This window comes from Salvelinus fontinalis, chromosome 29 (assembly GCF_029448725.1).
Source record: "Salvelinus fontinalis isolate EN_2023a chromosome 29, ASM2944872v1, whole genome shotgun sequence".
Taxonomy (NCBI): Eukaryota; Metazoa; Chordata; class Actinopteri; order Salmoniformes; family Salmonidae; genus Salvelinus; species Salvelinus fontinalis.
In genome coordinates this window covers 40,223,614-40,247,336 of record NC_074693.1, presented here as the reverse complement: position 1 = coordinate 40,247,336, position 23,723 = coordinate 40,223,614, and the positions used below count along the sequence as shown (strand labels likewise).

General features: G+C 41.2%; 2 protein-coding genes across 15 annotated transcripts in view; one reads left to right on the top strand and one right to left on the bottom strand.

Moving 5' to 3' along the window:
• rapgef2b (Rap guanine nucleotide exchange factor 2b) overlaps window positions 1–17,970 on the bottom strand; it is a 130,296-nt gene extending 112,326 nt beyond the window's left edge. For 4 of the 13 annotated variants that reach the window (XM_055889305.1, XM_055889314.1, XM_055889310.1 and 1 more), the window contains exon 1: window positions 17,258–17,969. In XM_055889305.1, coding sequence (XP_055745280.1) covers window positions 17,258–17,326 — 69 coding nt within the window. In that variant the 5' untranslated portion in view covers window positions 17,327–17,969. Of the gene's footprint in view, window positions 1–17,257 lie in introns of all 13 variants that reach the window. The other 9 variants (XM_055889315.1, XM_055889309.1, XM_055889307.1 and 6 more) reach the window with 4 other exon arrangements.
• Window positions 1–23,484, top strand: part of LOC129827978 (uncharacterized protein C4orf45) — a 34,151-nt gene extending 10,667 nt beyond the window's left edge. Inside the window, exons 1-5 of one of the 2 annotated variants that reach the window (XM_055889323.1) lie at window positions 18,453–18,753; window positions 19,330–19,559; window positions 20,833–20,891; window positions 21,082–21,199; window positions 23,129–23,484. In XM_055889323.1, the coding sequence (XP_055745298.1) occupies window positions 18,687–18,753; window positions 19,330–19,559; window positions 20,833–20,891; window positions 21,082–21,199; window positions 23,129–23,188 (534 nt within the window). In that variant the 5' untranslated portion in view covers window positions 18,453–18,686 and the 3' untranslated portion in view covers window positions 23,189–23,484. Of the gene's footprint in view, window positions 1–18,452; window positions 18,754–19,329; window positions 19,560–20,832; window positions 20,892–21,081; window positions 21,200–23,128 lie in introns of those variants that run through there. The other variant, XM_055889324.1, reaches the window with a different exon arrangement.
• Window positions 23,485–23,723: the final 239 nt, after the last annotated feature.

Genomic DNA, 23,723 nt, shown 5'->3' with positions numbered 1-23,723 from the left:
CACCATCCCAACCGTGAAGCACTGGGGTGGCAGCATCATGTTGTGGGGGTGCTTTTCTGCCGGAGGGACTGGTGCACTTCACAAAATAGATGGCATCATGAGGAGGAAAATTATGTGGATATATTGAAGCAATATCTCAAGACATCAGTCAGGAAGTTAAAGCTTGTTCACAAATGGGTCTTCCAAATGGACAATGACCCCAAGCATACTTCCAAAGTTGTGGCAAAATGGCTTAAGGACAACAAAGTCAAGGTATTAGAGTGGCCATCACAAAGCCCTGACCTCAATCCTATAGAACATTTGTGGGCAGAACTGAAAAGGTGTGTGAGCAAGGAGGCCTACAAACCTGACAGTTACACCAGCTCTGTCAGGAGGAATGGGCCAAAATTCACCCAACTTATTGTGGGAAGCTTGTGGAAGGCTACCCGAAATGTTTGGCCCAAGTAAAACAATTTAAAAAAGGCAATGCTACCAAATACTAATTGAGTGTATGTAAACTTCTGACCCGCTGGGAATGGGATGAAAGAAATAAACGCTGAAATAAATCACTCTACCATTACACTGACATTTCACATTCTTAAAATAAAGTGGTGACCCTAACTGACCTAAAACACGGAATATTTACTAGGATTAAATGTCAGGAATTGTTAAACCGTGCTTCACGCTTGGGATGGCGTTCTTTGGCTTGCAAGCCGCCCCCTTCTCCCTCCAAACATAACGATGGTCATTATGGCCAAACAGTTCTATGATTTTCTAGATAGGCGATTGCATAAGTATAACCTACCTCTGGTCTCCATTATTAATAAACCCCTTCTTTGGTCTGTATTTGAGAATCAGGCAGACATCTCAAGTGAACATTTACAAAATTGTCTACAAATTAGCCTACCATCATCTGATCATATCATTAGATTAGTATTTTTTTATATATACACATCTCAGAACTGTATAAGTACCAATGAGGGAGTATTTTTTTACAATAACGTATAAATTAATACAGAAGTCCTTTTGACTTCCTGCAAGAAGAGCACTTAAGGCAGGGGTTCCCAAACGTTTTGGCCCACAAACCCATTTTTGATATAAAAAAATGTTTTGCGACCCCACCATGTAAAAAAAGTGATTTGGTCAACGGCAAATAAAGTGCGGGTATTGCCTATATGATGAGATTATTATGGACAGAGCGAGATTATAAAAATGAAGTCCAACGGCAGCCAAATAACGATCATCAGAATAAGACCCTCAATGTGTGTAGTAAAGCAGCATCAAGCTCATACCTTGCACTTTCACCAACCTGTTAAATTCATTATAATTGATATAATCTGTAGTCTTATAAACTGCATGCATTCCCGAGTAAAGTGAACAGATATGTGATTTTAACCATATAACTAGCATCACGGCGATGGCTAAATATTGCATTGCCATTGATTTTCTGACAGCCGAGGTCATATTGGAGCAGCTGATGCTCGTCTCTGCAGCACACTTTGCCCTTAAGGCAGAGAGCTAGCAAGCAACACCAGGTCCGTCATGACCGTCTGTCTATTTGATGAGAACACAAAAATAATGAAAACAAAATAACTCTACCCAATGCTTTCTAACGAAGATTGCACAAACATCTACCAGGAAAATGCACTAATATTGTGTTATGCAAAAAATACCACATTCTTGGCTGTTGGGCCATATTGCATCAACGCTATGTACGTACAACATAGGCAATATGAATACTAATGATGACAAGATGATTAATGCAAAGCATTTGTTTTCAGCAGGAATAGCTTATGTGCAAAGGAAACTCCAGGCCATCTGGGAGAAACCTCTGGCAGTGGATGGCAGCTTGAGGTCAAGCCAGGCATGAGTCAATTAGCCAGGTCTGCGACAGATATGATTGTAATCCTATTAATAAATGATGCGCTGTAATACATCATGCAATTTAGAGCGCATCACACTGAGGAATTACCGTCCTCCCCTTCACCCTGAAAGTACAGATGGAGGCCATCCTTGAATGATGTCACAGAGGCCCCCCAAAATCAATGTGGACTTGGAGAAGGTGTCATTACAAAGGTGTACACTACATGATCAAAAGTATATGGATACCTGCTTGTTGAGTGTCTCATTCCAAAGTCATGGGTATTAATATGGTGTTGCCCCCCCCCCCCCCCCGTCGCTGCTATAACAGCCCCCACTCTTCTGGGAAGGCTTTCCACTTAGATGTTGGAATATTGCTGCGGGGACATGCTTCCATTCAGCCACAAGAGCATTAGTGAGGTCGGGCAGTGATGTTGGGTGATTAGGCCTGGCTCGCAGTCGACGTTACAATTCATCCCATAGGTGTTCAATGGGCTTGAGGTCAGGGCTTTGTGCAGGCCAGTCAAGTTCTTCCATACCGATCGCGACAAACCATTTCCATATGGACCTCGCTTTGTGCACGGCGGCATTGCCATGCTGAAACAGGAAAGGGCCTGTTGCCACAAAGTTGGAAGCACAGAATGTCATTGTATGCTGTAGCGTTAAGCTTTCCCTTCAATGGAACTAAGGGGCCTAGCCCAAACCATGAAAAACATCTCCAGACCATTACTCCTCCTCCAAACTTTACAGTTGGCACTATACATTAAGACAGGTAGCGTTCTCCTGGCATCTGCCAAACCCAGATTCGTCCATACGGCTGCCCGGTGGTGACGTGCGTTTCATCACTCCAGAGAACACTTTTCCACTGCTCCAGAGGCGGCGAGCTTTAAACCACCCCAGCGGAAGCTGGGCATTGCACATAGTGATCTTGAGCTTGTGTGCGTGCGGCTGCTCGGCCATGGAAACAAAACCCATTTCATGAAGCTTCCAAACAAACAGTTCTTGTGCCGACGTTGCTTCCAGAGGCAGTTTGGAACTCGGGAGTGAGTGTTGCAACCGAGGACAGCCAATTTTTCAGCACTTAGCGGTTCCGTTCTGTGAGCTTGTGTGGCCTACCACTTAAAGGCTGAGCCGTTGTTGCTCCTAGATATTTCAGCACTTACAATTGACCAGGGCAGCACTAGCAGGGCAGAAATTTGATGACCTGATTTGTTGGGAAGGTGGCATCCTATGACAGTGCCACGTTGAAAGAGCACAGAGCTCTTCAGTAAGGTCATTCTACTGACAATGTTTGTCTATGGAGATTGCATGGCTGTGTGCTCAATGTTATACACCTGTCAGCAACGAGTGTGGCTGAAATAGCATAATCCACAAATTTGAAGGGTTGTCCACATATTTTTGTATGCATAGCTTTTGTCACATCATCTGACAGACACACATAACCGGTAAGAGTTTAGCATACTGTCAAGGCCTTAAGCATGTCTGAGAAATAAATGTCGGAAGAAGCTAGCTCGCGGAGGCAGAATCACGTACGCACAGTATGAGGAAAGACTGGCCAGCTAATCTTGAGGTTGACAGTCTGGTAGCCAAGGCTTTAGCCATTAAAATATAATTTAGACGGAGGTTCAACTGAGGCAAGGCTCTACCTGAGATAATGACCCCTTTTTTCCCCAAAAAATAGGGGGGGGAAATGAAACTGTGACATTCCAATGAGAATTGGATTAAGATCGGGCCTGGCTAGGAATGGACATTTTCTCCGATGGGAAGAGGAGGGACAGGGTCTTGGAAACGTGACCAGCCACAGGTCAGACAATGCCTCAGGGACCTACTACACAGATAGGGTATCCCTCTATTTGAAACCCTACACCTCGATTCCAATCCACTGTACAGGGCACAAGAAACCAAAAGGGAAGTAGGAGCAACTGAGGATTTCTCATTTCTGATTAAATATAACAAATGTTGGGCTTAGTTACCGTTTTGGTAATGCAATTAGAGCCCAAATAACAAAAGTAGGCCATTTGAAAACAAATGTTGAAGACTGATTACTTAGAAGTACATTTCGCAAAGGAGCATGCTTCATTTTAACAACAACTGATGTAGGCGGGCAATTCCAAGGGAACGGAATTTACGCTTTGACTTTGACTAAAAAATGTATGCAAAACAAAAATGATTTCAAAGTTTAACAAACCACACAACTCTATATATTGTAAGGCCTACTTAACAATTTGTCAAATTTACTAAAATGAATTTAGTGGAAGAAACATACAGATGCAAACTTTGGTCTATTGTGGTTATTGAACGCCATTAAGTGAGTGGATTTTACACCCGGTAACGGAATTACAATAAAGGAATTACATCATGGGTCCCTGATCTGTATTATACAGAAATTCATAAATTATGGATATGAATGTCATTCACCTCATGTTTCACAAGTTTGGGCATCATTGCGCAGCACAGCAGAGTAGTGTAGTACAAAAAAGCACAGTTCAGTACAGTACAGTCTAATACAGTACATTATTAGACTACTCTACTGTGCTCACTGTACTGAGTCACACTATTTGGATGGTCTGGATTTTCATACTATCAAGAAACTATCTGTTGATAAGCAACTGCTTGCTGAGGTTAGGGTTAGGTTTAGAATAAGGGATAGGGTAAGGGTTAGGACAAGGGTTAAGGTTAGTAGATAGTTGAATTGTTACAGATGGTCAATCCAAATAAGGTGTTACCCTGCATTGTGCGGTACTCTACTCACTGTAATGTGCTATCCAAACTTGTAAAACCGTCTGTGAGGACGTTAACATCAAGGCCAGGGTGGACTGACCAAATTTAAACTACTTGGCAATGTCCATGGATGTCTGGTGCTCAGTGGGTGAGGATGCTGGTTACAGTGAACAGAAAGAAAGGGGACTCATGGGTAGGTGTCAGTGAGAGGTGGGGAGGTGACATTAACGGGAGAGTGAGTGAGAGAGGTTGTGCAGACTCCGACTGTTTTAATGCTCTTGGTTTTACTAGACAACAGAAAGACAAACGAAAAACGTTATTAGCTGAATATAACAGTATGCCAGTGGAAGGGAGGACAGTAGCAGGCGACCCAACTTTGGTTTGTGACTTTTATGATTTCCCATTGTAGCCAATTCAGTTGTAGTAATTCCTTTACAGATTTTTGGGGTAATTCAGTAACCAATTTGGTAACGGAATTACGAGTTTTAATCACTTAACGCAAAGAGAATTGATATCAGTAAAAAAACACTATAACTAAATGGATGGTCTACGTCTACCTTGATGTGTCACTGTTTACTTTCAGAAATTTGAAAATCTCAGACACAGTATGTGGGTTTTTGTTAACGGACTTACAAGGCAATATTTCTTAAACTTGACAGAAGGTAAACAATTTCTCAAAAACTAAATAGGAGGGTTGCGATTAGTTGGCAGGCGTCTATACGTCAACAATGTTGTGTTTCGATGAATGTCTGATACCTTAAGACTTTCCGGTAGATGTTAAAGATCCCTTTTCCATCTGTTTACTCAGAAATCAAAGACTTTCCTTAATTAAGCCTCGTTCTTTTTTGAAGGAAATGGTTGACAAATTCATCTATGCCTTAATTTCCCACGATTATAGACTGAGCAAATGTGATATGCTCCTCTGAACTTCACATGCTGGCGATCATGCATCCTTTTAGATGGAAATGCCCAGGCCTGTCATTTTATTGTCCAGTCCCCCCCCCCAACGTTTTTCTTTTGACAATGGCATCCATGAACCAAAGGCTGCTGTTCATGCTTGTGCCCATATCATAAAGAAACGGATATGAAATCAGCTATTTCTGTTCACATGTCAAGCAGTCACACCCTCCACAGCACAGCGGATACAACACAGCCTACGTTAGCATATGGTATGACAAGCTAAATTCATGCACTGTAGCAGTCTTGCGGCAGAATCCACACCACACATTGGCTATGAAGGTAGATGGATCATTAGATGATCATGATAGCATGCTGTGAGGTTAACATCTCCACTTTTGAGAGAAATGCTTAATCCACATGATGGTCTAGCAAATCAACTCGCATGACAGGGGCTTGACTAGCACAAACCCAAACCTACAGAAATGCGATGATCACCATAGGACACAGCTCTAACGCTGTACAGAGATGAACTTTATCGTCATCGCGTAACAGGGAGGCTAGTTTACACTTTGGCTGAATGCCATAGGCCGGTTGAGAGATGGAGGGAGGGCAATACAATGTTTCACTACCTAGTACGCTAGATCATTTTTTTTCTCCACTGTTACTTGCGAGTGAGAGCATAGGTCAAAAGCATATTGAAGATTTGTGACTGATTTTATCTGAGCAGAAGAGATAGTGGGACAATCCCAATCTATGCTCTAGTTTCGCATAAAGGCAGAAGACAAATGTATGTAAATGCTCAGGCATGTAGGATGAGGGTTGAAGGACGGGCATGCATTTTGGCTTAGTGTTTGTTTAGACATTGATCCGATATGTTACGAGTGGGAGTCTGGCAAAAGTTTCTGCTGGTAATCCAACAACTGGAAAGTGGCAAATGGATAAGGTGACCCAGGTTGGCCAAAAGTAGAGACAAAAACTGGCCAGTACAATACAATTTCATCTGTGCCCAGACGCCGACCCTTGACACTAAGACAGAAAACTTTGTAAACAAGCATTAGCTCCATATTGGACTGTAGCCCCTTTGGATTTACAGACTTCTAATCAGGCAATTAATCAGCTCACCGTTTTATCCACTTCATGTCTGGCCAGTTCACAAACAGGAAGGATTACCCTGTGCAGTAGGGATCGAGGCCAAAAGGCAATTTTCACTCATAAGCCATTCTGGTGCTTGTTTTCTTCTAGTGCCATACCGTTCAGCATTAGATTCAATGCCAAGCACAGCGTGAGCCATGTAATACAATAGCAAAAATGTAAATATTGCGTGTCTGGGCATGTGCATGGGCTTATTCTCGCTCTACCCTTTGCACAATGTCAAGGACAATGGAAGTTATGTAAAACATGTAGTGTTCAGTGATATGTTGATCTCTTGCATTCTGCAGTGAAGGACAATGTAATTTACACTGTGGGGCCTTGACTCATGTTTTCGTTGCTTTTAAAAATATCTCGTGAGGCATGCGAGCATAAGGAACTGACACATGCCTTTTCCATGAGACAATAAGGGAGATTCATGCCTGACAAATGCAGGACCATCAAACAAATCGCGATCCCATCTATATTTCAAGCGCTGACACATATGGGAATGATGCAGCGCGAAGAAAGTAGTGTTTTCCCCCCCAAGAGCAGTGAGAACACATACAAAAGAAGCAAGGGTTAAGTCTTGACTTTGCACTGCCCCGAGTAAGTATGGCTACAGACCAAAGTGTACAATCACTTTGATCACAGAAACATGTTTTGCAATGTGATAGAAGAAAGCGGGCAGCCTAGTCACACTTCAAAGCTACAGTGTGAAGCAGCATTACCTGGAGTGTGCATTCCACACACGAGCATTAGACCAGAAGATGAAAGAAAGTACAGAGGGAGCACTGGATGCTAACTACTGATTGGTTAGCATCCAGTCCATTGAATGAAGGCTATGTTGAATATTCCTGCTTGATTTGCACCTTTCCTTCTCCAAAAACAGTACTGTATCTGAAATATATTTATTTTTGAAACAGAGAGCAAGTGAAAGTGCACATAGGCCTACTTGTTTAGTCCACTGTATAGGTATCCTAGATATTTCATAATTCCCCACTTTGGATATTACAGCCTTAACAAGCCCAATGAATTCGTATCTTACCTTTGTTATGAACAGAGTAGGAACAATTCACTTCCGACAGATTGTAATGCAGAGATGGGAACTATACAGTAGCCTGTTCGAGAGGTTCAGACACAAGGTAGCAGCTCTTCAGATGTTTCTAGAAGTCCAGTGTGGTTAAATTGTGTGCCAAAGTGCAACGGTTTGTGACCAGTCTCTACGGTGGATTTGAATATAGAGGATAAGCCTACCTCACTGACCTTCTCATTTGATTTTTTTTTTTACTAACAGACAAACACGAGTACCCTAGCACTCAACGTCCTGGTATTCCAGTGAGATATTCCAGTATCTTGAACTTAAAATGCAGACCACAAGTCAAACCAGGCAAAATGAGGAATTCAGCCGTATTATTTTCCTGTCCTCCATTGCTACTGTCTGTCACAGAAAACTAATGGCTGCCCAGTAGGTCACAGATTTCACATAATTTGAAAACAATGGAGGTGATGGCTGCCGTTTTTTTACGGGCTCTTGACCAACTGTGCTATTTTGTGGGGGGGTTTTGCACCATTTTAAAGTTTCTTTGTACATAATGTACATCGTTTCCTATGACCGATAAGAGCTTCTGGACATCAGAACAGCGATTATTCACCTCGAACTGGACAAGCATTTTTCTTTAATGAGTCGGACTAGAAAGATATACTGCTCTTTTCGGGACCAGGCCCAAATCCCTGTCATTCGTATTTAGAGGAGATGCCGTTACAGAGGTCGACGAGCCGGATTCCTGGCGAGACTACGTCGGCAAGTGGATAATCCATCTTTCTACTGGCAAATGTGCAAGGACTAGAAAAAAAAACTGCATGGGCTCCATTCAAGACTATCCTATCAACGGGACATTAAAAAATGTAATATCCTATGTTTCACAGTCGTGGCTGAACAAGGACATGGATAATATACAGGTAGCTGGGTTTTCCCTGAACCGGCAAGACAGAGCATCAGCTTCCGTTAAGATCAGAGGGGAGGTGGTGTGTGTCTCTTTGTCAACAACAGCTGGTGCGCGATGTCTAATACTAAGGAAAAGTCTAGAGGATTTACTCACCTGAATTAGAGTACCTCATGATAACTCTTGGTAAATAGCGTGGTCTACAGCTGATCTATATTTTTCGTAGCCGTCTATTAACCACCACAAACCGATGCTGGCACTAAGAACTCACTCAACAAGCTGCATAAGGCCACAAGAAAATGTTCATCCAAAGGCGGCGCTCCTAGTGGCCGGGGACTTTAATGCAGGCAAACTTAAATCCCTTTTACCTCATTTCTACCAGCATGTCACAGGTGCAACTAGAGGGGGGGGGGAAACTTTAGATCACCTTTAGGCCACACAGACACATACAAAGCTCTCCCTCACATTACATTTGGCAAATCTGACCATAATGCTATCCTCCTGATTCCTGCTTGCAAGCAAAACTTAAACAAGAAGTGCAGTACCAGGGACATGCTCAATATGGAAGTGGTCTGATGAAGCGGATGCTATGCTACAGGACTGTTTTGTTAGCACAGACTGGAATATGTTCTGGGATTCATCCAATGGCATTGAGGAGTATACCACATCATTCCCTGGCTTCATTAACCTGCGCGTCGACGACGTCGTCCCCACAGCGACCGTGCGTAAATATCCTAACCAGAAGCCATGGATTACAGGCAACATCAGCACCGAGCTAAAAGCTGCCACTTTTAAGGAGCGGGACACTAATTTGGATGCTTATAAGAAATCCCGCTACGCCCTCCAATAAACAATCAAACCGGCAAATCATCAATACAGGACTAAGATCGAATCCTACTACACCGGCTCTGGTATTCATCGGATGTGGTAGGGCTTGCAAACTATCACGGATTACAATGAGAAACCCACCCGCAAGCTGCCCAGCGACGAGAGGCTACCAGTCAAGCTAAATGCCTTCTATGCTCACCTCGAGGAAAGCAACACTAAACCATGCATGAGAGCAACAGCTGTTCCGGACGACTGTGTGATCACGCTCTCTGTAAACGATGTGAGTAAGACCTTTAAACAGCTCTAATCGGTCATTCACAAGGCAGCAAGGCCAGACCGATTACCAGGACACATACTCAGAGCATGCGCTGACCAGCGAGCAAGTGTCTTCACTGACATTTACAACCTCTCCCTGACCCGGTCTGTAATACCTACATGTTTCAAGCAGACCACCATAGACCCTGTGCCCAATAATCCTAAGGTAACCTCCCTAAATGACTACCAGATAAGTTGGCTGAGAACAAATTCTATTTTACAGCAACGACCTGGGGAATAGTTACATTGGAGAGGAGGGGGGATGAATGAGCACCATCATCCCAGAAACCCTGGACTCACTCCAATTTGCATACTACCCCAACAGATCCACAGATGGCGCAAACTCGATTGCACTACACCCTGCACTTTCCCACCTGGACAAAAGAAACACCTACGTGAGAATGCTGTCCATTGACTACAACTCAGCGTTCAACACCATAGTGCCCTCAAAGCTCATTACTAAGCTAAGGACCCTGGGACTAAACACCTCCGTCTACAACTGGATCCTGGACTTCCTGACGGGCCGCCCCCAGGTGGTAAGGGTAGGTAACCACATATCCGGCAGTGTGGTTCCCGGACAACAACCTCTCCGTCAACGTGAGCAAGACAAAGCTTATCATGAACAACAGGAAAATGAGGGCCGAGCACGCCCCCATTCTATTTGATGGGGCTGTAGTGGAGGGGGTCGAGTGCTTCAAGTTCCTTGGTGTCCACATCACTAAGGACCTATCACGGTCCAAACACACCAACACAATCGTGACGGGCACGACAATGCCTATTCCCCCCTCAGGAGGTTGAAAATATTTGGCATGGGGCCTCAGATCTTCAAAACTACAGCTGCACCATCGAGAGCATCCTGACCACTTGGAATGGCAAATGCTCTGCATCCAACTGCAAGGCGCTACAGAGGATAGTGCGTACAGCCCAGTACATCACTGGGGCCCAGGTTCATGCCATCCAGGACGTCTGTACCAGGAGGTGTCAGCGGAAGGCCCTAGAAATTGTCAAAGACTCCAGCCTCCCAAGTCAGAGGCTGTTTTCTCTGCTACCATGTGGCAAGTCTGGGACCAAAAGGCTTCTAAACAGCCTCTATCCCCAAGCCATGACTGCTGAACAGTTAATCAAATGGCTACCCAGACTATTTACATTGACCCCCTTATTTTTTTACATTTTTTGCACGGACTCTCTTGCACAGGCTCGAAGTACACTCACTGGACTCTAACCACACACATTTTCACACTCGTCACATACGCTGCTGCTACTACTTGATGTTTATTATCTATGCATAGTCACTTTACCCCTACCAACACTGTACATATTACCTCACTCACCTCGACTAACCCGTACCCCTGTACATTGACTCGGTACACCTTGTATATAGCATCGATATTGTCATTTTATTGTGTTTCTATTTTTCCCGTATTTAGAAAAATGTTTCTTACCATTTTGAAACTATTGCTGTTAAATGGTAAGTAAGCATTTAATTTGTCCTTATGAGCTAAAATACATTAGCCAATGTGGGACTGCCTTAGACGAAATGTGATCTGAGCTAGTGTGTGCATCGTTCATTGGTGCATTTAGTGCTTTTCTCCACCTTTTTCCATAGAAATATGTATCCTCTGTATTTAAAATGTGACGAATACGTAATTATAACCGCAATGTGTGTAACCATTTTAGCCAGAGCTCAGCCTCCACTTTCAATACAAAAATAACACGTGACATCACCTAAATTCCACAGGGTTACCGGAGCAATGCCAAGAAAAGCTGCTTTTGTGTTTATGGACTCTGAGTTTGAAGCATTTAGCCTATTAGCAAATAGTCAATGCTATATTTTCTATGGGCAAACTACAAGGTCCTGAATTAGGCATGTTCAGTTTAACTATAGCTATGGGAATACATAAATGATAGAATAACACTATTTAACCAAGATATTCAGAACACATCAAATATACTGAACAAAAATATAAACGTAACGTGTAAAATGTTGGTCCCATGTTTGAGCTGAAATAAAAGATTCCAGACATGTTCCATTCGCACAAAACGCTTATTTCTCTCAAATGCTGTGCACAAATTAGTTTACATCTGTTAGTGAGCATTTTTCCATTGCCAAGATAATCTTTCCACGTGACAGGTGTGGCATATCAAGAAGATGATTAAACAGCATGTTCATTACACAGGTTCACCTTGTGCTGGGGAAAATAAAAGGCAACTCCAAAATGTACAGTTTTATCACAACCTAATGCCACAGATGTCTCAAGTTGAGGGAGCGTGCAATTGGCATGCTGACTGCAGGAATGTCCACCAGAGCTGTTGCCAGATAATTTAATATTACATCTCTACCATAAGCCACTTACAACATTTAAGAAATCTAACTAAATAGATCTTTAGATGGTTCTTCATATGTCTATCTATATCTATCTATCTATCACTCATAGAACCTTACAGTTCCATGGTCTCGCATTGGAGAAGTGCTGATAAAACGTGCAAAAATAAGAATAAGATATACATTTCTACTTTCAAAATGATACCACGAAGATGGTTGGAGGTCCACATATAAGATGTTGACTTGAATGGGAATATCTGTTTTAAATTATACTCTCAATCCTCCATAGGGAACCTATTGAAATATTTATCATAGAATAGACATGACCATTTAAATTGACATTCAACGGTGGACATCTTTGTGGTAGTAATTAGAAGTTAAAATATAGGCCTCCCGAGTGGTGCAGCGATCTAAGGCACTGCATCACTAGAGCCTGGGGTTCGATCCCAGGCTGTGTCACAAACGGCCGTGACCTGGAGTCCCAGCTAGCAGGTGTTAAGAAGCACGGCTTGGCAAGTCATGTTTCAGAGGACTTTAAAAAATATATATAATAAAATAGTTTGACAACACTATAAGCTTCTAAATGACAAACTCAACTGTTTATGTTTTCCAGTGATGAAAACATGGATGTTTCATGGTATGGTGGGGTATGCAAAATGGGTCAACTTTGAGTACCTTTATCTCCTGAATGTTTTGGCATTCAGGTCCAACAAATCACTTTCTGACCACTTCGTCCATGGGCAAACATGTATGGAAAGTGTTATTTAAATCAAAAGGGATGCTGTCAAAAACTGATTGAGTTCTTGCCTAGTCAAATAAAAGGTTAAACAAAATAATTTTTTTAAATTTAATGGATTTACCCAGAAGCTAACTGCCAAGCTAACAAAAGGATGAGACAAAAGTTATTCTCAATCCGTTTTATTTCTCAATCAAGCCCGTCTCACATGCTTCTGTTCTGAATGGGTGATCAAAATAGGACAGAGGTCACAAACCAGAAACCACAAACAAGCATCATAAACAAACAAGCATCATAAAAACAGTCATTTCAAAAATGTTCTCTCCTCTCTTTTGCAATCAGCCCTTCCTTCCTGCTGGCCCGGTTCAAAAGCATCCTGACGCTTCTCAACTCAGGATGCCGTCACTGGAGAGAGAAACAAGTTTCCACCCTCTCTCTGGCCCTCCCGGGCTCCGTGTCTCCACCTTCTTCTTCGCACTGCCTTGTCACTTGGATATGCCTAGCCACTGCTTGACTCCTATGCTAATCCCTTGCTCAGTCCAGCACACAAGGTCACAGTCTGAGCTCTGACGTTTGAGCTATATGATATGATTCACTGTCAGCCAGAGGTCTTGCTGACTGTTCATGGCCTTTGCCGTTTTGCCGCTGCCTAAACAATTACAAGGAGCAGACAAGCCTTTGACTCATTGTCCCTTCTTGAATGGCTCCTGCATCTTAGGCGAAAAAGTAGCCTGTGTGTTTCTAATTATAGCTTCCATCTTTCCTCCGTTTCCACAATAAAAATATTGTAGGAGCCCAAACAACATAATGCATTGTCAAACAATCATACCGTGTCTGTGTGTGTGTATATATATATATATATATATATATATATATATATATATATATATATATATATATATATATATATATATATATATATATATATATATATATATATATATATATATATGGTGGTTTGTGTAATACTGTCTCCACAAAGTACTGACCTAGGCCAGCAACCTAGGCAAGCAACGGCAACAGTTCCATGGAAAATCTCACTGTGTCTCAGTAGGCTACCACCATGCATGCCAGGTCACGATTAGCGCTTTAAAATTGCAAAATCCACACCAGTCCGAACACGGTGTTAATCCCAAGAGGCCATGCCATCTCCAATAGGACAAACACGGTCAGTTGCTAATGGGGGACACTACTAGCTTAACATTTGAATGAGTGACAAGTTACAATTCCAAAACAAAAAGTGCAAGGGGGGCTTGTCCAGTTATAATTCAAAATATTCTGGATAACTTGTCTGGTGACTGTGGTTAGTCCACATTTTTCAAACACTTCTTTACTCATGTCATAATGGTATGCACCACTATGAGGTTTAATACAACATGCATGAAATGTGTTGGCATACTAGCACACGGTTAACGAGTCATCGATGACAACACTTGACAGCCATTTAATTGTTTCTTCAATGTAAGATAGACAGATACATCAACATGTGGCTGTGTCACTGTGCCAGCAACAGCTTGCCCACTATTTTAATTGGTGGTCTATCGATTCTCTGGGCTATTGTTGTGCGTATCCCTTGCTGCCATCAAACCGCAAGGCCCATTGCCTAATGGTTTAAATGTACTGGAAATACGAAGCGAATACTTGCAATAAACTATTGTGTGGGGGCACTTCCACAGTAACGCAATTGTGCCGATTCAGATTTTTCACATAAAAATGTATGCAAAACAAAAACCATTGATTTCAAAGTTGAACAAACCATACAGCTCCATGCACAATGACTACTTTTAACAATTTACACAAACTATGAAAACACATTTACTGGAAGAACTGTGCAGATTCAAAGTTTGATAACAGAATTTCAGAAAAATCTCACTCTGTTTTTTATGTGACCATAAAGAATATCTGCTATGAATTAAGATTCAAAAATGTCTGCAGAAAGAATGGGGTGTCAGCTATGACATCTTGAGTTTGAAAAAATATATTTTGGTTATTGAACTACAGTAAGTAAAGTGGATTTACATCTGGTAACAAAATTGTGGCAAATGAGTTTCATCATGGATCCCTGACCTGTACTAGAAAGAAATGCATAATTATGGATATAAAAAAAATTGTACAATCAATTTGACTTTGTTTTTACCAATCTAACTACATAACATAATGGTAATCATTTCTTTGAATGGTAAATCTCTAATGATAAACTGGGTGAATCAAGATGTAGCCTAGGTCTATTCACAACACAGGTGAATGCATATTCAATAGAACTGTGGGCGTGCATTGATTGATTGAGCTTGTTTTGGTTGCTTTCATGGGGCTACAGATGACTAAACAATCTGTTTCCCTTCCATGTGGGACTTTTATTGTACTGATCAACATTTGCATAGAAGTAGCTTCTTTTATAAACGTGCAGCACTGTCTCTAACCAGTAATGACGTCCTTCACGAGACAAGACGGGTGCGGCTCGTCGGAGACCTATTCACACAGTGTTCGCTGAGGCAATAGATGGCTGATGGAGAGACGTGACAGAGAGACCAATTAAGTGAACGAATAAAGTTTTTGGTACCGAACAATTTTGTTCTTGGATAGAAAAAGTATTGACGTTTCAGTATACCGTGCAACAATAGTATAGTCAAGTAGAGCATAGTTCAGTACAGTAGATTTCAGTACAATACAGTAGAGTATCGTTCAGTACAATACAGTAGAGGATCGTTCAGTGCATTGTAGTTTACTCAACTGTGCTCTACGCGCCAAGGACGTGCTGGGGGCTGCCTTAATCGACATCCACCTCTCTAAATCAGAGAGGTTGGGTTAAATGCGTTAAACATTTCGGTTGAATGCATTCAGTCGTGAAATCTGACTAGGTATTCCCTTTCCCCCTCTAACGTTTTCTGCACTGAACTCTACTTTTCTTTAGCGTGCCCTACTGTACTGTGTTGTCCAAACTTGTCAGAGACATCACTTTTTGGGTGAAATGAAGGCTTGTCCAGATGTCTGTGGACGTTGAAATGAAGGCTGGTCCGAACCGGACCAAAAAAGGACATCTGTGGATGTTGAAATCAAGGCCAGGGCGGACTGACCAAATGTCAACTACTTTTCAACGTCCATGCACGTCTAGTGTCGTTTGGTGCTCAGTGGATGAGTACGCTGGTTACAGTAAATGGAAAGAGAGTGGTCTCATAGGTAGATGTCAGTAAGAGCCGAGAGAGAGAGAGCCAAGACTTGACCCCCAGATGACAGAAAGAAAACAGTTATCAGCTGAACATAACAGTATGCCAGTGGACGGGAGGACAGTAGCAGTTGACCCAACTGTGGTTGTGACTACTATGATTTCCCAAGATTATACACATTTCAACTGCAGAAATTGAATTGAAATCCCGGCGCTGTGTTTAAACGTTTAGAAACATTAATAGTCATCGCTTGCAATACGGCTTTAGGAACATATGGCTCTATCTTTCATCAGCGGGAAAGATCCACTTACTGTAGCAGATTCATACAGCTACGGGTGCCGCCATCCAACGAAACTACACTTCCTGAGTTAGGCTTACACACAGGTGTTCGGAGCATGCTAGATAGCCAATTAATGCAGGTGGTTGCCGCTTGTCTTCCGTAAACAAGCGCTGTGACGTGAAAATGTGGCCGTGTGAGAACAATAACCCTATAAAAAAAAGTGTCTATCAATTTAACCTTTTTTTTTGCTAATATGAAAGATATGATCCTTATGCTTCCAAAACCATACCACAACCGATGTGTGTTAAAGTTCTGACTGAGCGTCGGGGTTCTTAATAACAAAACTCCCCTGTACAGAAGACGCCTTTGCCCATTGACTCTTATGTGTAAAGTAATGGGATCTAAGAGTCGTGATCAAGGGCTAGGCTACATTATGTTAAACAAGGCAATACAGGCCAATACCTGATATAGACTGCAAGAGGCTACAGATTAGGAATCCAGAATGTTCAAATCAGTTCTAGGAGAGGCCTAAAGTGTACATCTGAGAGTTGATCATGGTCTATTAAATCAACACACACACTATTGTATAAAATGTCCATGCAAGCTCAATATGCTTAACGCACATTCAAGGGTTGTTTAGACTTGGTTTACGCCTACAGCATTCGTGTAGGTTTATGTTTTTTCTTTCTTGCTTAAAAAAATAAATACATCTAGCAAATTGGTAAATTATTTGACTGTTTGCGAAACGATGTAGCCTATGAATGTTTACATAGCCGTTTGGAAAACAGGAAACATTTGCTGGAATGTGCCAGGTTTGAATATGTTCGTGACATAAGTGGCTGGGTTACTATCAAGTCCTGTTATGTTAAGTACCTCGAGATTATCTTCCTTGATAGAGCTTTAGCGGGATGTAGACAGGATACGTAACACTGTAGCAGAATGGCAACACACAGAAATAATGTAACAATGTAGCGAAGGAGTGGCTGCGGGAAATGATAGAACACTGTCATAGTAACCGAGTGGTTTCACAACATGTCGAGATTAGTATTCTAAGGTATATCAAATAATTATACTGACCTGTTGCGTTCTTTCTGCCGGATTCATCATCACAGCTTGACGAAAGCTGTTATCGACATAAGACGCCATTGTTTTGAAGACGAGTTTCAAATAATTAAATTGCTTGTATTGTTGACAATGTGCAAATATTCGCGGGCTGGATATTCACAGACCAAGCCACAGCCGGAGTCTGTTATCCACTAATAAGAGAACTCCAGTGGTCTAAAGATCGGAAATGTATCAGTCCCAGGCCACAATGGCCAGGCCACAATGTGAGCCTAGGGGTTTCTTCTGTCCCCAAACCGATATCAAAAGGCTGCCACCGATCCCAACAAAAAAAAACTTGCTGTTAAGGTGCGGCTCGAAGAATCCTGAATCCAAATCCCAGTAGACGTGTCGCTATACAGTTGTATTATGGAAAAACGGTTCCTTTATCTAAGCCGACGCTATAAGCAAATATATGTATCTTCAGCATTCTTGATTTTGCCACAATTCAATGTATCCGCCTTCAAATAAAATAGCAAACTACTAATCTATCCTGACAATAACCGGTTGTCCATTTTTTATAATAAATGTATAGGCTATATGTACAAAGGCAACCTTTAAAAAATCATTATGATGGGTTTAAAAGTGACGATGGGTCCGCCGCCACAGCTTTTTGCTGTCTGCCACCATGGTGACTGACACAAGGGGAGGCTCATGGGCGAGTCCATTTACAAAAATGGAGCCGGAGGACAATGTATTGTGGCCTACAAAGCTATCATTTGTCGCCATCCAATGACAGAAACTGGAATAACACATACAGATAGGCTATTCAAAGAGCAAATAGGCTACTCAAATGTACATTTTGGAATAATTAATCGTTACAATTAATTGTTTGGGGAGCCTATTTATTGAAGCTCTATTTGACTGGAATTTCATTCTGCTTTGATCTATGGAGGAAAATGTCAAGTGTAGAAATAGGAAATGGGAAAAACTTATGTTCGATTCCATTTAATTATATTAGATTTATTTCTACTATATTCCAACCACGTGTTATCTTTGACATGTCCCAGTGCTGTTCAAGGTTTCCAGAAAAATTGGTGGACATGGTACAATTACATTTTGTAAAATTGGACACTGATAAGGAGGTAATTATGACACAACCGAGTTAACTAGTAATGTCGCGTTCAAATACTACTCGGAACTAGGAAACTCGGAAATGTCCAACTTGCTGGTTCGTTAAATACGGCAGGTGGAGTTAGCAAGTCGGACATTTCCGAGTTTCCTAGTTCCGACTAATACGCGAACGCGGCACTAATGCATTCAAACACTGACACCGTGACAACCGTTAGTCGCATGGCAACAGCCCACTGACCCCATGACTAGCGCCCTCACATTATCGCTCTCGGGCATGCTGCTGTAACGGTGTACTCGGCTGCTGGTATCTAGTCCAAAAATAACAGTTCCAATGGAGAGTAGCACAGTGGTACAAGTAAGGCTCCCCCAAGCCTATGGTCAAAGGATGCTTTTTACAGGTATGTGTCACATAATTATTGGGTTTGATGTAGAATGTTACAAGGGTAGAAATAGGTTACACAACAATCACCTCTTATTACATAGGCTATTGTGTGTAGCCTACAGTATGTTCCATTTTATTCATGATGTATATAATTAGGCCTATTTTGGAAGTTATACATTAGGGGTTTGTCATTATAAATATTGATATTTTGTGATTTTAATGACATGTAGATAGGTCAGGACAAGAAACAGTGGGGGTGAGTGGATGAGAGATACTTGACGCAGCCTCTTCATTGGCAAATGCACTTTCTGTAAAATGGAACCACCCTACCACCCTACCACCCTGTTCCTTAGTGCACTACTTTAGACTAGGGAAAAGTCTAAACGGGATCCTTTGGACATACCAACTCTGATGTCACCCCATGGAAGTTCACAATTAAAATGGTTAAGGTTAGGGTAATAGTTAGGTAAGAGTTAGGGTTTGGACGTCCCAAGATTTCTGGATAGCATAAACCTTTAGAGTAGAAGGTGTTGCTGTGTTGCTCACTATTTCCTGAATAGTTCTCACATTTCATTATGTTGATTCTAATAAGGTCCAGATGGAATTGGAGACTACAAGGCAAGATTGATGGACTTTCCCCACTACATTGGCGTTGGCCCTTTGTCACCTGAGGGTACAAGCGATTTGAATTACCTGTGCCGGCCTGCTCCCTGCGCCCCACCCCCCATGCCCAAACAGTACTGCATTGGAGGGGTGGGATGGGGCATGGAATATCACCAGCTGTTGAACAGTAGGACTCTGCTCAGCAATATGCAAATTAAGGTGGGGCCCAAATGAATCCTGTGAGCTGGATGTTAATTCGATTAATAAAGGAGGGAGTTAGGCGACCTTGATGAACATTTAGTAGATTAGCTACATCATATATTTTATTTCATAAGCCCTCAAAGTTCCATAATGGGGTGAAAATGTCAGCCATCTTGGTCAGGGAGAAATCCAAAACCAGTCTAAATTGGAATGAATGGCAGTAGAGGCATAGGTGATGCATTTCCTGCTTTTACTTATGCAGGAAATATAAAGTAAGGCATGTGATGTATCAGAAATTGTTTAATGGAATTATAGTCAACCTAAAATATTTTCATATTATTATAAATACAGTTTATACGGGTTATATACCAATTCTGTATAAATAGCCTCTAAAATATATGTAAACAGTCCATAAATGTTACAGATTTTGTTTTCTTGGAATGCTGTGAGTGCTATTATATGATACAATATCAGTACTTGTTGGATTTACAACTTGTCTAAATCCTATCATCAACTGCTTTGAGCCAGTGTATGGCTGTGGATTAACTCTAGTGTTTGAATGGAATGTTGGCATATTGGCAGTTCATTTGAAAAATTAATGGGATCATTCCTCTAAAACTGGCTGGCTAGCTGGCTAACACAAAACAGTGCAGAAACATTCTTCACTATCTTATCACAGCACTGGCAAACCATGGTTGACCAACTCCCTGACCAACATGGCTGACCTTTGGGCCATCATAAAAAGGTAAAACCCATTCTAGTATTCTAATTAATAATTATATGGTTATTATACTCACCTGTCACAATGGCCAGAATGATGTCATAAGAGAATACTGTAGTCATAATGCTCATCAAGTGTTTGACTTGGCCAGGAGCTCACCGGAGCTGTGTACCGGCACCTCACATCTTCTACTGCTTGAGCTCCTGTTCCTCTTATAGAATATTAGCTCAAAAGTTTTGTGGAGCTCCTGCATCTATAAATGTAAACAGTACTGGTACCCGGCACCTATTTCGTCCAAGTCAAGCACTGTGCTCACCTGTCACAATGCTCACAACTGTAATCAGGATTCTCAACAAATGTCACAATGGCCACAGTGCTCAGAATGTTGTCAGAAGACAACAATACTCAAACCACGATTCTCAAGGTTGTCAGAGTCATGACCCTATTCATTCTGATGCTGGCATTACATCGGTATTAAGACAAGCCACTTTAATTGAGACAATTTTTCTATTCATTAAAATGTTATAACAATCAACTTTCAAAGTGACTCAGACCATATTGTTCCTACAGAGAGCTGAATTCCGCTCAGCCCTTGAGGACAGAGTCACCCACAGATATCAAAACCCATGGTAGGCCCCACATGTGGTAACCCACACTTTATATAATGTATTTTATTTTTCAGCCAGTCAGAATCACTTTACCTGCACGCTGTGCACATTTCCAATGTGAAAGTGATAGCATCACAGCAGGCTTGTGGAGTGTTGAGTGAATGTAGGTGCACCCTTCTTCATCCATTATTCACCATTTCCACTTTTGCAGGCACGCACCGCCCGACTGTATAGGTAAGCAATCTGTTGGAGCCCGCAGCAAACTCGCATCGACACAGGAGTACGACTGTTATATCCAAGACAACAACAAAAAGTTCCTTCTCAACAGGGTAAGTCATTAACTACAGGAATGTGACATTTCCTCCCTTCAAACACCAGTATGAAGGACACATTGCATAACTGGAGATATATTTGATCCGCTAAACCCAATTGTAAGGGAGAGGATGAGCGGCTCCTCTTTTCACACGAACACTCCTATTGCTGCATAGGCCTTGTCCTCAGGGTGTATCTGACCTCTCATTTGATATATCACTTATTGTACTATGAAACTATATACACAGCATTTGAGGAATTCGATGCAAATGCATTCGAAGTTAAAGGGCCATACGTGATACAGTGCCGTACAACATTTTTCATACCCCTTGGATTTCTTCACATTTTATTTTGTTACAAAGTGGGATTAAAATGTATTTGATTGTCAACAATCTACTCAAAATACTCCAATGTCAAAGTGGAAGAAAAATTCTAACATTTTTTAAAGATTAATACAAATTTGATAGTTAAAATATAGTAATTGCGTAATTATTCAGCCCCTTTGTTCAGGCAAACCTAAATTAGTTCAGAGGTAGTCACATAATAACTTACATGGACTCAATGTGTTAAATAATAGGGGTTGACATGATTTTTTAAAATGACTAACCCTTCCTTTGTCCCCCATACATACAACATCTGTAAGGTCCCTCAGTCAAGTATTGCATTTCAAGCACAGATTCAACTACAAAGACCAGAGAGCTTTTGGAAAGCCTCATAAAGAAGGGCAGTGATTGATAGATGGGTAACAATAACAAATCAGACATTGAATATCTCTTTAAGCATGGTCAAGTTAATAATTAGGCTGTGGATTATGTATTAAACCACCCAGACACAATGTTTCAGTCCTTAACTGAGCTGCATGACAGGAATGAAACTGCTCAGGGATGTTACCATGACACCATTGGTGATTTTAAAACTGTTACAGGGTGGGTGTGATGGGAGAATTGTGGATGGATCAACAACATTGTAGTGACTCTACAATAATGACTTAAATGACAGATACAATCATAAAAAATATACAAAATACATGCATCTTGTGTACAACAAGGCACTAAAGTAATACTGCAAAAAAACATGGCAAAGGAATATACTTTTTGGCCTAAATGCAAAGCCTTATGTTTGGAGCAAATCCAACACATCACTGAGTAACTGCCTCCTTATTTTCAAGCATGGTGGTGGCTGTGTCATTATATGGGTATGCTTGACATCGGCAAATACTGGGGAGTTTTTCAGGATAAAAATAAATGGGATGGAGCTATGCACTGACAAAATCCTAGAGGAAAACCGGCTTCAGTCTGTTTTACACCAGACACTGGGAGATAAATTATCCTTTCAGCAGGACAATAACCTACAACACATGGCCAAATATAAACGAGCTGCTTACCAAGACAGCGAATGTTCCTGACTGGCCAAGTTACAGTTTTAACTTAAATCTGCTTGAAAATCTATGGCAAGACTTGAAAGTTGCTGTGCAGCCGTGATCCCTAACGTCTTGACAGAGCTTGAAGAATTATGAAAATAATAAATGGGCTAATATTGCACAATTCAGATGTGTAAAGCTCTAAAAGACCCAAGAAGACTCACAGCTGTAATCGCTGTCAAAGGTGTTTCTAACATGTATTGACTCAAGAGGCTGAATACTTTTAGTTATTTAATTTCTATCCTTTAAAAACAAATCCACTTCCACTCACATTAGAGTATTTTATGTAGATTGACAAAATATATATATATATTTTTTTTTAATCGATTTTAATCCCACTTTGTAACAATAAAATGAATTATGTTCCTAGGCAGTCCTTGAAAATAAGAATTTGTTCTTAACTGACTTGCCTAGTTAAATAAAGGTAAAATTAAAATCATGCTTGACCATTTCTGTATGTAGTGTTTTTATGATAATTTTGCCTGACATAACTCATAAATGCTTCTTTGTGTTTTTCCCTTTCAAGAGAGATGAACTCGTTCAGAGAAAAGCTGCAGGTGCCTCACAAATGAGTTCCTTGAAATAGTTTGCGTGAAGAACGGATGATGATTCAATCAGTTGTGTTGTCCTGAAGACCTGACCAAGTGTCTGATTAAATACCACCTTTTCATCTACTGTATACAAAAGTGAATCAAACCATTTTACTCTGTCAGTACTCAATTACAACTCTCATTAGTAATTTGCATGATCTATTTCACTGAAATGGTTTAGTAACACTGCAAGTAGGCTACTATCCCACATTTTGCAGTTAGATATGCAGCAACATTTACAGTAAATTAGGAATCCTTTAAATCCTCAAATAAAGATTTGATGAGATGAAAATATCTCCAAGTTTTGTCTGAAAAGGTGAAAGTAAAGCTAAATGTAAACCATACATTTTTGATTAAGTCCATTGGCTTTACAGTAAAATCTAAAAAGTTTTGCCACTTATCTAAAAGTACTCATATGTTTTCTGCTCTGCTAGCTCTACATGGGGAACTTAGAATGAAAATGTCAATTCACCAAGGATGCCCTGGACACCAGTATTGCATACCACAGGTCCGGGACCCAGGTCTTTCCTG